We start from the raw sequence: 12,980 nt of genomic DNA on the forward strand, positions 1-12,980 counted from the left end.
CATCCCCCGGGGGTGGGTGGGGGAAGAAGGGGCCGGTTCCTGATGGTGCTCAGGCCTGGCCAAAGGCAACTCATGCTCCCCTAATGCCCAGTCCTGCCAGGCACTGCCCAGCTGGCTGCCCGCGATTGGCAGGGGCTGCACAGCGCCCCCAGGAGGCGGGCCGGGTGGGGCCTGGGTGTGGCAGGAAAGTCCCTCAGGTAGGCTGTGTCTACACTGTAGCTACAGAGCAGTTACTTGAACTTACATGAGTTCATAGGTACCCGTTTAAAAAGTACTCGTATTACTACGATTGTTGTTACTCGAGTAGTATTAGCAACACAGATAGAAAAATGAGCAGAGGAAGATGGCTACACTCGGGAGGACCAATGCATGGCATTAATTGTCCAGGATGCACTTAACGCTGCCACTGCCCCAACCCGGACAGGGGTAGGGGGAGGTCGGCCCACCAGGGAACGGGGCCCAGTCGACTCAGCATCCTTCTTAGAAGGTGCCTGGCTGTGTCCCCACTTCCCAAAGCAACTGCCCCAGCCCCAGTCCTGGGACTGCGGGAACCTGGGATGTGAAACCCCGCCCATCTCCATCCCCAGTCAGCCACCTGGGATGGGCGGAACTGCCTGCCACCTCTTGTCCAGACTGTCTGCTTTATTGCTTCATCTCCACCAGAGTCACTACCACTCTCTTCACCAGAATCAACTAGGGCCTGGAGGGGAACCTCCTGCCCCGGGAAGCCAGAGGGGATGCCCTGAATAGCCCCCAGGGCAGCACTGGGGTTGCCTGAGCCAGTCTTGAGGTTTCAGATCAATAAGGGGACTTGCTTCCCAGAAGGGCCGGGGTGATGGAGTGGGGGACTGTGGAGGGAACAGGGGAGAATGTGGCAGGAAGAGCCGGCCTGGGTGGCTGACCTGTAGTCACTGCCTGCCCCGGAGTCGAGGCCGCAGACCCTGTCTGTCCTGTGGGTAATAAAGGACCCGTCCACATCCTCCTTGCCGAGGTGGCCTCCCAGCCAGGAAGATGCCAAGTGTTGCTTTAACACCCATCTGCTTGCCCAGCTACTCCCTGCGCTTTCCCGTTCCCTCTGTCCACCTCCCCTTTCCTCCCAGGAGAGGCTGCAGGGGCAGGAGCTAGGTTTAGATCCCGGTGATGTGGCGGGGAGACAGCGTCATCAAGACCTCAGGCCTCGGCTCCACCCAGTGAAAGCAGACGGGACACTTGTCCTTAACCCTCCCAGGGCTTCCCACTGCGAAACCTTGCCCTGCAGGGAAGCCTCCAAGGCCCTCCGGGCTGGACAAGCCTCACCCGACCCCAGCCCCCAGCCCAGCTCATCCACGGTCCCCCGCTCACCCACCCGGCGCTGTCCCGGGCTGTCTGTCCCTCATGCTGCTTCCTCTGCCTAGAATGGAGGTTCTCAACTGGGGGTGCTCCCTCCACGTAATCCCCATCTCAGGTTACTGGTCCCGCCACTGCTTTTCCTTCCACAGGCCTCCATGGTTGTAATTTATACACTGTTGTTGGCTTGCTTCCTGTCTATCTCCCCCACTGAGCTCTAACCTCCAGTTTCATTCATCCCTGGATGCCGGGGTCTCGGATAGAGTAGACAGATGCTCAGTAAATAACCGGTTGACTACATGCTGATGAAGACATGAGCCAGATTTGTAAACCCACCCGACATGGCTTCGCTGTGAGGACACCAGCCCCGCCCCCCGAGGCAGCCCTCACTCACCTGCGGGAAGGCTTCTCTGCCCAGCACCTGCCTGTTTCCTCCTGCAGACCCGGCACCAGTCTTTCCGAAATTCTCACTCTAGCACTGGAGGTCAGGGGACTTTTAAACTAAAAGAACTAGGCAAGCTGGTATTTTTTTAAGTGGTGGAAGAGAAAAATTAAGATTTGTTTTTAATCATTAGACTTTCAAATCTAAGAAGGCATGATGCAAATAGCACGTTGGCATAAACAATTGCTGCCCGCTCAATGGAGGGAGGGAGCCGTTCTTCTGAGCTAATTTAAGCTACATACATGGCAGCTATTTTTCATCCCCACTATTGTGTAACTTTCTCCTCAGCTCACGGTCCAGGGGGAGATGTTATCTGGCAGGAGACGGGGGTGGTGAAGAATAAGGGGAGGAAGGAAATGAAGAGGCAGTGGAGCCACCAAGCTAGTTATGAGAGGCGAGTCTAGAGCTGGTGGTCCACTAGGACCCCAGGGACTTTCATCTGGGTGAAAACTAGATTTTGAGCCTTCCATGCTAGGAAGAAACCAAAAAGCAACTGGAGTCAGGGTCCTTTTCATCCCATCCTATATATGCAATGTTCCTTAACCTCACAGATGTCTAGGTTGAACTACAGAAACTTTCACAAACCACCTCAAGTAAAGAATGGCTTTCCCACTGCCCCATGCACGCGCGCACACCACACACACACACACCATCTTCCCTTAAGACCCCGGGCCTGCCAGCCAGCTGTCCCATGTCTGGGGAGCACTCAGGCCTTGAGGGAGCTGTTCCCTGGAAGATAAATGCTCTCTCTCCAAGCAGCAGATGACCACAGGCTCACACGGAGGGTCTTAGGACAGTCTTTCTGCATTTTCCAAGTGCCCTATTGAAGAAAAGCTCCGCAGGGCCCTCAGAGACTGTAGACTGGCTACAGTTAAGACTTCAAATGACTGGATTCCTGGAAGTTTCCAAGACCTCAGTTCTAACCCCACCTCTGCCTCTCAGAAAGGACTTAATGGGGGAGAGGTTGCCTTCCGCACTGGGCCCAGGTTCCTTCTTCTGAGGAAGGAGGGGAGACATGAGATGAACAACGGTCACTTGTCTGCCCTGAGGCTGCATGGGTGGTCCGCAGGAGGGCACGCTGGGATTAATGGCTGCCAAGAGCACAGGAGGGGTAGTGGTGGAGAAACGTCATATATTTGCCCTCCTCAGATTAGAGCATCCTTCTAGATGTAGATCATGCTAGATCCTCAATCCAACAACTTGGCTGATGATATAAATTCAGGTAAAGACCTCAGTGACCCCTCAGAACATCCTCTACTATTTCCACACTGGTCTACAAGCCGTGGTTTGGTGGAGAAGCCACCCCACTACAAATCTGACCCCTTCACTGGAAGACACGATGAGCCAGAATTTTCTTCTGTGGTGCCCTTGAGCAGGGAACACTGTTCATGTGCGTGAAGCTGGGGTCTACACATGGGGCCTGTGTGGGGACGGGGCCGATCTATCTTTCCAGCGCCGAGCACGCAGCCTGTCAATGCTGGTGGTCAGCTGTTCTTTTCTGTGGGCCAGTCCTTCGGTCTTTGCTCTCCGAGTACCAGGCAAGACACCAAGTGGGACTCACAGAGGTCGATCTTATTGGCGATTGAGAAACCAGCCTGGGAGAGCTTGGGCAGAACAGCCTGCTGTTCGCCTTTTAGAGATTTAACCACACGAGTGTCTTAAAAGCTCTAGTAAGTCCTGCAATCAAGAAGTAAATGTAATCTTGTTTTGCCTAAGCATTTCCAGTGCGTATTTGTCCCAGAACCCCTCCGGTAACGCAACATGCTGTGGTCTGTGTGGAATTAAAGGTCTACGGAACACGTTTGGCAAACTGGGTCTAACCGCGATGTCGCACGCTTCAGACAAAGCCCCTCTCCTCCAGCTCCACGCTCAATAGAGAGACAGCGGCACCACACCCTGCGGGGGTGACTCCTTCATATTCTTGGGGTGAAGGAAAGGGGCTGAGTGAGTGGGAAGGAGGGGCCCCTTCCCAGCCCCTGGAGGAGGAGCACCCACTGGTGAGCCTCTTGGGACAGAGGACCAGCTAGACGCCCAGTGGGAAGGGGTGAGGCCGGCTGCTGGAGCAGGTGCTGGAGGAACCCAGACACAGCTCTGCCGACTTGCACTCACGTTTCCTGGAAACTGGCGGCTGCTGGCAGCCCGTCAGTCTGGGCATGTAAGTGGGACCTTCCCCACAAACTCCCACAAGGGTCCCCACCCTCCCCGCACTTCATTCAGTGATTTCCTGTGCCCCCCTCTCCTGGTCATGAGCTGCAGGTGACATCAGATGCTGGGGCTATCCCATCCCGATGGGCTGCTGGACAGGAGCCACTCGAAATGGTAGTGGGCTCCTGGGAATGGACGAATCCAGGGACTCATATTTACAACGTCGGCTCTACCACTTAATCGGCTGGTTTGCACCTATTGCCCACACTTTCCTGGCCTGTGAAGTGGGGATAATGGTACCTCGTGGGGATTCAGGTGGCCTGGCACATAGTAAGTGCTCAGTGAACAGTGACTGCGAGAGATGGATCATTCCTCTGCCTCCTAGGGCCCCGATGCCTGGGGTCACCTGACCAATGGGACTCTTTATGAATCATATCCACTAACCCTGGCAAATTCACTTGGGGTGACGTGGAAACCACAACACAGGGCCTGGCTGTGGGAACCCCATTACTTGCCCAGCCTGACCAGTGGAGCCCCTCTGGCTGCAGGGAAGGGTGTCTGACTCCCCTGGGTCACCACTTCGCTCTTACCCAGCAACCCTCCCTCTCCGCGCCCTGTAAACGTTTACTGAGCATCTACTATGTCCCAGGCACTGTGCGAGATGCTAACACCTGATCAGTCAGGGGACAAAAGCTCTCCCACCAACTCCCTGCCCAGCTGGTTAGAGGATGGCCATGAATTGTAGGGCTTTGAGACAGGAGTCGGGCATCTGGGTTAAGAATCAGGAGCAAGGCCCACTGTGGGTGGCATGATGTGGGTGAGTAGAAAGAACTAGAACCTTCAAGACACTGGGTCCCCCTGTTCCGGGGCCCAGCCTGATTCTCCCCTTACAGGTGTGTGCAGGTGAGGGCTGCGGTGGGGTGAGGTGAGGCGTGAGGTGAGGCTGGGGGCCAGGGAGAATGCCCACCTGGGCCTGTGTGGGCACTTCCTCACTTTACAGGCAAAACTGAAAAAGGACACAGCGAGCGCACAGCTCGCCAAGGCCCATTCCTTCCCACTGGGCAAGAGCATGAATGGAAACAGACGTGGTGTCACCAAGCACATCAGAGCGGGAGGAAGCATAGTCATTCGATGGTCACGTGATGGTCACTCTGCAGACAGGCCGCCCAGTCTCACCCACAAAGCCCAGGGCTGCTGGTCCCCAGGGATGGAGGCGTCAGCTCGGGGCAGGGTTGAGAAGAGGAAGGGCAATTTCCCGACCCTCATGGCTAAGGGGTTCTGCGGACTATTCTCCAAGGGGGCCTGCTGCGAGACCCAGATGATGCATCAAGGCACAGAGAAACCTCCTGAGAGGGTAGAGGGTGAACTGTGTCCTCCCAAAAAAGATGCTGAAGTTCTAATCCCCGGGACTAAGAAGGCGACTTATTTGGAAACAGGGCACTGCAGATGCAATTAGTTGACATGAAATCAAGCTTGAGTAGGGTGGGCCCTTGATCCATTTGACTGGTGTCCTTAGATGGAGAGAGAGAGAGAGAGAGAGAGAGAGAGCGAGAGAGCGCCTAATCCAGCCTTCAAGTCCAGCTCATCCTCCCACCGTCCAAGGCCCGGACTCCCTCCACGTCCTGCAGGCCAAGAGGTCTCGGGGTCTGCTCACACTTAAGGACAGGGGCCTTCTACCTCCTGAGACAGCCCCGTGCACCTCAGGCAAGTGTAGGAGGCTCTTCTCTTGCTGGAGCACGTTCTCTGCCCTCTGCCCTACCCCGGCCCTGTTCCTCCCTGGTTTCTTCCTCAGCCGCACACATCTCTAGCTCAGAGGTTGGCAAACGTTTTCTGTAAAAATCAAGGCTGTAAGATTTTCAGCTTTCTGAACCACACTCCTCTGCCCCTGCAGCATAAAGAGAGCATGGTCCATGTGTAAATAAAGGTGCGGTCATGTGCCAATCAAACTGACAGTGACACTGCAATTTCATAGAGCTTCCACGTACTACGGAAACCTCTGCTTTCGGCCCCCTCCACCCCCCAATTAGAGAATGTAAAAATGATTGAGTGCACTGGCTACGGTCCACGGGCCATGATGTTTGCCAACCCCAGCTCTAGATTTCTTAAGACAGCGACTGGGCCTGAGCTAAAGGTATGCCACTCTCTCCACGATCCTTAGATGGTGAAGCACAGGAGGGACAAGGTGAGGGAGTCGGGTTTGTGTGAGGTGGGGGGCAGGGTGCACGCGCGTGGGATGGGAGGTGGGGAAGAGGCAGAACCAGGTTTCCTGAATACAGGAGTCTAGTCCCCAGAGACTAAGTCAGGGCTTCTACTGACAGAGAATCCAAGATACAAATGGAGAGGAGGGAAGCTCCAGGGCAAGACGAGATGTTTCCCTTTGACCAGTGAAAGGAAAATCAGGACAAAACAGCATTAAGTGGATGAAGATTTCGTGTCTCCCCCTTCTGTCTGGAGATGGTGACATATGGGGACGTCCCTACATAAGGCCACGGGGTGTCCCCCTGCGAAGGAGTCCCTGTGCAGTGGGTGAAACTCAGTGTGCAAATCCACAACCTTCAGAGGAGGCAAGGTCAAGGTCTCCTGGGGAGTGTGTACTCTGTGGACTGGTCCACGGGGGAAGCCGGTGTACATCTGGGTTTGCGAAAGCCAGGCACAGACAGGAACACCTTGCGGTTGGGCATTCGGCACCTGCACCCAACTGTGATGGGACAAGTACACACACACACACACACACTCCATCTTCGTTGTGTGGGCTCTATAGCAGGATCACAGGCAATCATGATATAAAAATATAACCCCCCCTTTTGTTTTCCTTGCAAAAGATTAATGAATAGGCCCTCCTCCCAACACTTCCCCAGTGAATACAGGTTGAGGTCAGCAGGGAAAGCATGGCTGGGTTTCCCTGGATGGAAATGTCTGAGCCTGGGCCTCTAACAATTCAGGGTGGTGCAGCCAGGAGGGGGGAGGGGCAGGACGCCTGGTGCAGGCTGGCAGCTCGGAGACTGAGGCCAGGAAGCTGGGACAAAGGAAGGAAGTGGGCGAAGAGGGAAAAGTCAAGAGCAGGGGATGGGCCCCAGGAAACACGGTCAGCAAAGCAGAGAAGTTCAAGGGTGCAGAGAAGGCTGGGTGCCTCCCTAGGTCCCTCAGGCCCTGTTCTTAATCTTAAGCTGGTGCTGTGACCGGCTGGGAAATCAGCCTGAGGGGACCACACTGGGCCTTGCCCAGCGCTCCGGGTAGCCGAGCGGGTAGTTAGCTCCGCCACAAGAGGAGAGAAGGAGCAGGCTGCGGCTTGGGCGGGCACTTCTGCTGCAGGGTAGCTGGCCCCTGCCTGCTTCTCCCTTTCTCGTTTCTTCTCCCAGCGAGAGGCCCACGACAAGGACTGCTGTCCCTGGGCCCAAGAAGCTCTGGTTGGATTTCAGGCCCTCGGGAGGCCAGCGGGCAGAGCCGAGGCTCAGGCCTGGGGTCAGGCCGCTGGGTGACACAGTGGCAGCTGCTGCTAAGAGCTGCCCCCACCAACACTGGAGAGGCAGGGGCTTGTGCAAATGTGTGTAAAATGCCCCCAGGACTAAGTGCCACAGAAGTCTTCGGAAAAGGAACTGCCACTTAGAAGAGCCCACGGGGCCTTCGCCTCTGGGCCCTGCAGGTGCCAGTGCTGGGCAGGCATGCGGGAAGGTTCCCTGGAGGCACAGGGGCTCCCCCGCCTGGGCCTTGGGAAACAGTTCTAGTCCCATCACTTTCCCAGTTTGGAAGCAGGCATGGCCCCCAGAGCTCGAGCAGGTCTGAGGGTCGCCCAAGATGGGAAGACCCGCCCCCTGGTTGGAGGCTGAGTCTAGCTCAGGTGGGGTTTTGAAGTTGGGCTCCCTCTCTGGAGGGAGATGTCTGGGGAAGGTAGTGACCAGAAGGAAAGCAAGCTGGGCAGTGCCCGGGGCGTTCAGTGAGGCCGCGCCCCACACCTGGGCATGCTGCCTGCTGCCTGCTGCCCCCCTGGGGACAGAGCTCCCTTTAATGCCAGAGCAGATGAGTGGGGTCCAGAGCTTTGGGAATGTGAGCCCTACCCTTACAAGGTATGGAATGTAAGGAACGTAGACATCTCATTGATGTTTCTCTCTCGCTGACATTTCTCTCTCTCCCCCTCCTCTCTCTTTCTCTCTCTAAAAAAAAAAAAGACACCAGAAAAATAAAGAAGGAACATAAGACAGAGGCTCCCACCACTTTGTGAGCGTGACCTGCTCCCTGCAGGTCACCGGCCAGGCAGGCATGAAGGTGAGAGACAATGCAGGGCCCTGAGCAAACAGAACCCCCTGTAACGGGGACGCCACTGGGGCTCAGCACGGGCTGGAGTTGAGAACGCAGAACTGCTGGAAACAGCCTCCCTCCTCGCCTCCCAATGGCACTTTTCAGGGGTGAAGGGGAGGGGAAATCCTTTGCAAGCAGGATGCTGTGTGCACCCCCTAAAACCTCACACACATGCGTCCCAGGAACCCGCATCTGTCCTTGTGGTCGACAACCTTAGCTGGTGTAAGTGCCGAAGCAGAGGGAAGGGAAACAATGTTCTAGAAGCCCCTCCCCAGGGCCCCAGTTCTCAGGGCCCAGGCTTCAGGGGTGTCATGGATGAAGGTGAGCTGAAAGGAAGGAGCCCCCAGAAGTCATCCTTGCTAGGGAGCCACTGTGCTTTCCGAAGAACAGGGGCAGGGTGGGGCAACAGGGCGGTGCTCGCAGAACAGGAGTGGGAGGTCTGGGACCGACCCAGCGGGACCCAGAACCCAGGCGGCATGCAAGGCTGTCAGGCTGCACTTGGGAGCTGTGTGGGGAGGTGCCACAAACCAGACAGGCTTGGGTTGGGGCCTCTGAGACCAGATGTTGACAAAGAAACAGCTTGTCCCTCTGCCCAGGTCGGCCCGTAGCCCCCGCTACGCTGGCTCAGCCCTGCACACCTGCCCCGTGTTCCCCGAGGGCTCAGCCGGGACCCACTGCGCAGAGCCCAGGACAGCCCAGGACACACTGGGATGCGGCTGCCTGGCTCTGGCTCGTCAAGGGGAATTGAGCACAGATGGCATCGTGCACACATGTACACACATGTCCACGCACATGGGTCCCATGAGCCTACTCCCTGGGCCTCCGGCCCTGGTCTCCACGGCCCGGGGACTCCACACTCAGTTTGCATCCCTCCTCCCTAACCTGCCCCGCACCTTGCGCATCAATTCCGTGTCTCCCTGGCTGGTCCTGTTGAGTCCCAGCTCAGGGGTCCCCAACTCTTCCCGAGCGAAAGGACACAGGTCTGGGGTACAGGGAAGCCACCGAGCTGGGTTGTGCAGTGCTCCCAGGCCGGCCGGTGGTCCCCTCTGACGGCGAGCCTCTGGCCTCCTAGGCTGGCAGAGGACAGAGCAGGGGAGGAGAGGTGGCTCGGGAGCTGAGGCCGCTGAGCTCCATCCCTTTGTCCAAAGGTCACAGCCTAGAGAAGGGAGAGAGTGGCAAAATGTCACACAGATTTGATGATTTGTCTTTTGTGACCTAGCACCCTCTCTAAGGCCACGTAGTTTGAGATGAGCTGTTCCCATCCTCTGCAAGAAAAGGTGGGACTTCTCCTTATTGAGGTCCTACTATGTGCCAGACCTTGCCAAGTGCCACAATACTTGATCTCATTTAAGTCTGAGACTAGCCTGCAAGATAGGTACATCATACCCTTTTAACAGATGAGAAAACTGAGGTTCAGAGAGGTTAAGTGTTTTGCCCAAGGGTGCACAGCGAGGAAGCAGCAGGGTCAGGATTTTAACCCAGAACTCTTCCCACTGGAGCACATAGCCTCTGGACTAAGTAAGGATGGTCACCCGGCATGTGGGCTAGGGGGAGGCCCTGTGGGCTGGAGTACCAGCCTGCATGTGTGTGGAACTGCCGAGAATGGTTGGTAAGGGCTGGAGCTACGGGAAGACTCCTGCAATGAGGAGAGGCTTTCCTGACCACTGCTGAGACAGAATCTAGGCCATCAGGGGCAGAAGTATGTATCCAATCTCCCAGGATGGTTCTGGAAAGAGACCCAGAAGGTGCACAGGTAATCTTTGCCTAGAAGCTGGCAGAGTGGAGGGGTCAACATCATGGATTTAGGGTAGGGGTGGGCAAACTTTTTGACTTGAGGGCCACAATGGGTTCTTAAACTGGACCGGAGGGCTGGAACAAAAGCATGGATGGAATGTTTGTGTGAACTAATATAAATTCAAAGTAAACATCATCACATAAAAGGGTACGGTCTTTTTTTTTTTTTTTTAGTTTTATTCATTTCAAACGGGCCATAGTTTGCCCACGGCTGATTTAGGATCTAAACCAGCCTGGGTTCTAATACTTGCTCTATTCCTTACTAGCTGTGCGATCGTTGGGAAGGCACTTAACCTCTGTGTGCTTTGGTTTTCTCTTGAGTAAGCAGTGACAGTACTAGCACCTACCTCCTGGGGGGTGGGGCTCTTAGGATTCAATGAGGTAATGCAGATAGAATCCTGACATAGCACCGGCCACACATGCTTCGTAAGTGATACCCAGACGACAGGTACTGTGCTGGTGGTTGTGATGATGATCTAGACTAGTGCCATGCGATGGACATACAGTGCAACCCAAAAGAAATGGAAGCAGGAACATGGACAAATACTTACACACCAACCCACTGAGCTGTACGTTTGAAATGGGAGAATTATATGCTATGTGAACTATATCTCAGCAAGCTGTTCAAAATGAAGTCATCTATGTCATTGTAAATTTTCTAATCATATTTTTAAAGTTAAAATGTAAAATTAATCTTAATGATATATTTTACTTAATTTAAGTAGCTCCAAAACATTATAATTTCAACATGTAGCCAACACTGTTCAGGTAATGTAACAAATTATCCTGCAGTGTCTTCTTTCTCCTACTTCACACCTAGAGTCCATCTCCATTCCACTCCCCACTCCAAGTGCTCAGTGGCCACACATGGCGAGTGGCTGGTATTGGACAGCAGAAGTCCAGGTCCCTCTACTCAGAGGGTGACCCATGGACCGGCCGCCCAGCATCACCTCAGAGCTTGTTGGAAATACAAGATCTTGGGCCCCACCCAGACCTGCAGAATAAGAATTCCCTAGGACCTCCGTGGTTGGCAGACCGTGGCTCGTGAGCCACATGCGGCTCTTTGGCCCCTTCAGTGTGGCTCTTCCACGAAATACCACGTGCGGGCGTGCACGTACAGTGCGATTGAAACTTCATGGTCCATGCACAGAAGTCGGTATTTTCTGGAAGAGCCACACTGAAGGGGCCAAAGAGCCGCGTGTGGCTCACAAGCTGCGGTTTGCTGAGCCGCAGTTTGCCTACCACTGCCCTAGGTGATCTGAACGCACATTAAATGTGAGGTGCACGTCTCTGGAACATGGGCTTGCCTTCCTCCAACCCACCATGTGCTGAGACATATGAGATTCTAGAAACCACAGCTCCTCGGGTGTGACCACCAGAGGGGCGAACTGAGACCCGAGAGGTGAGTTTTGAGTTAGCCGTGACGCCCTTGGAACACGCCAGCTGCAGCTAAGACCTCTTGGTGGGTCCCCTTTGCAGATTACAAACGCCTGCTGCCCCGGCTGCCTCGGGAAGGACTCTAGCACCGACCACTACACTGAGGGAGGTCCGCAGAGAGAGACACACGTATTGTCTCAGAGCCACTGGGCTCCAGCCAGGAATAAGGGGGAGGGGAGCGGCCCAGCGCTTCCTAGTGAGGAAGGCAGAGACGCCTGTGGCAGGGAGGAGGGAGTACCTTCCCTGTCTTCGTGCAACAGAGAATGCTGGGAGCTCAGCGTTGCCTTGATGGGGACAGGCTGCTGGTTTGAGGGAAGATTTCCTGAAATCTAGGCCTTGTGGAGGGGTCTGCGGAACACCTGACACGTGGGGCTTGGTGGGTTCAGGGGACCACCTTCCACAGGATGCCCCACCCACTGGGCATCAGCCTTCATCGGGGAGAATTAGGCCATGAGGTGGCATGGTAGCCACACGGCAGTGCTAGGGCCCAAATCCCAGAGCAGACTCCCCTGAACAGAAACCTGGTAGGGACGAGTGGTGGCTGGGGAGGGAGGTGGTACATGGGAAGGAGAAGGCTGGCAGAGGAGTTGGGGAAAGGAGCAACAGGCGACCAAGGCCAGAGGACACGGGCAGCGGGGAGAGGGCTGAGGGAGAACACCTACTCTGCCGACTTCCAGAAATGCCCGGGGTGAGACAGGCGGCGGTTTCGTTTTGGCAGTTTCTCCAGCATGTCCATGAGCTTGGTGAAGGTGGGTCTCTCCTCCTGTTCAAAGGCCCAGCAGAAGAGAAGGATGTCCTAAAAGAAACCAATATGTGATTATTTAACAAAAATGATGTCTATATTACTCTTTAGAACCTCACTGGATCTGTCCATTTGTATATCCATTTATCCCACTTCCATATTCTTCAATCATCATCCACCCATCATCCATCTATCCATCCATCCATCCACCCATCCATCCTTCCATCCATCCATCATACATGTACCCATCTAAATTCATGAATTTATAATCCATCCATCCATCCATCCACCCAAAGATCCATCCATGTATCCAGCTACTCATCCATCATGTATCCATCTATCATTCATATACCCATCCATCATCCATCCATCCATCCATCCCCCCATCCATAATCCATTCATCATCCATCCATCCATTCATCCACCCATCCATCCATCCATCCATCCACCCATCCATAATCCATTCATCATCCATCCATCCATTCATCCACCTATCCATCCATCCATCCATCATTCATATACCCTTTCATCATCCATCCATCCATCCATCCATCCATCCATGACCTATTCATCATCCATCCATCCATTCATCCACCCATCCATCCATCCATCCATCCACCCATCATCCATCCATCCATTCATCCACCCATCCATCCATCCATCATCCATCCACCCACTCACCTCCCCATTCATCCACCCACTCACCCATTCATCTACCTATCCATCCATCTATACATTCGTCCATACATCTATTCATCCATCCATTCTCCCTCCCATCTATCTCTTCATCCATCCATC

At 54.7% G+C, this 12,980-nt stretch overlaps 1 protein-coding gene across 1 annotated transcript in view; it reads right to left on the reverse strand.

Annotated features, from left to right (window-relative positions):
* Positions 1-12,098: 12,098 nt before the first annotated feature.
* Positions 12,099-12,980, reverse strand: part of KSR2 (kinase suppressor of ras 2) — a 272,026-nt gene continuing 271,144 nt past the window's right edge. The window contains exon 19 of the mRNA XM_015567589.1: positions 12,099-12,236. Within this exon, the coding sequence (XP_015423075.1) occupies positions 12,099-12,236 (138 nt within the window). The remainder of the gene's footprint in view (positions 12,237-12,980) is intronic.

The sequence above is a fragment of the Myotis davidii genome, unplaced genomic scaffold (assembly GCF_000327345.1).
Source record: "Myotis davidii unplaced genomic scaffold, ASM32734v1 scaffold1330, whole genome shotgun sequence".
In the NCBI taxonomy this organism is placed as follows: Eukaryota; Metazoa; Chordata; class Mammalia; order Chiroptera; family Vespertilionidae; genus Myotis; species Myotis davidii.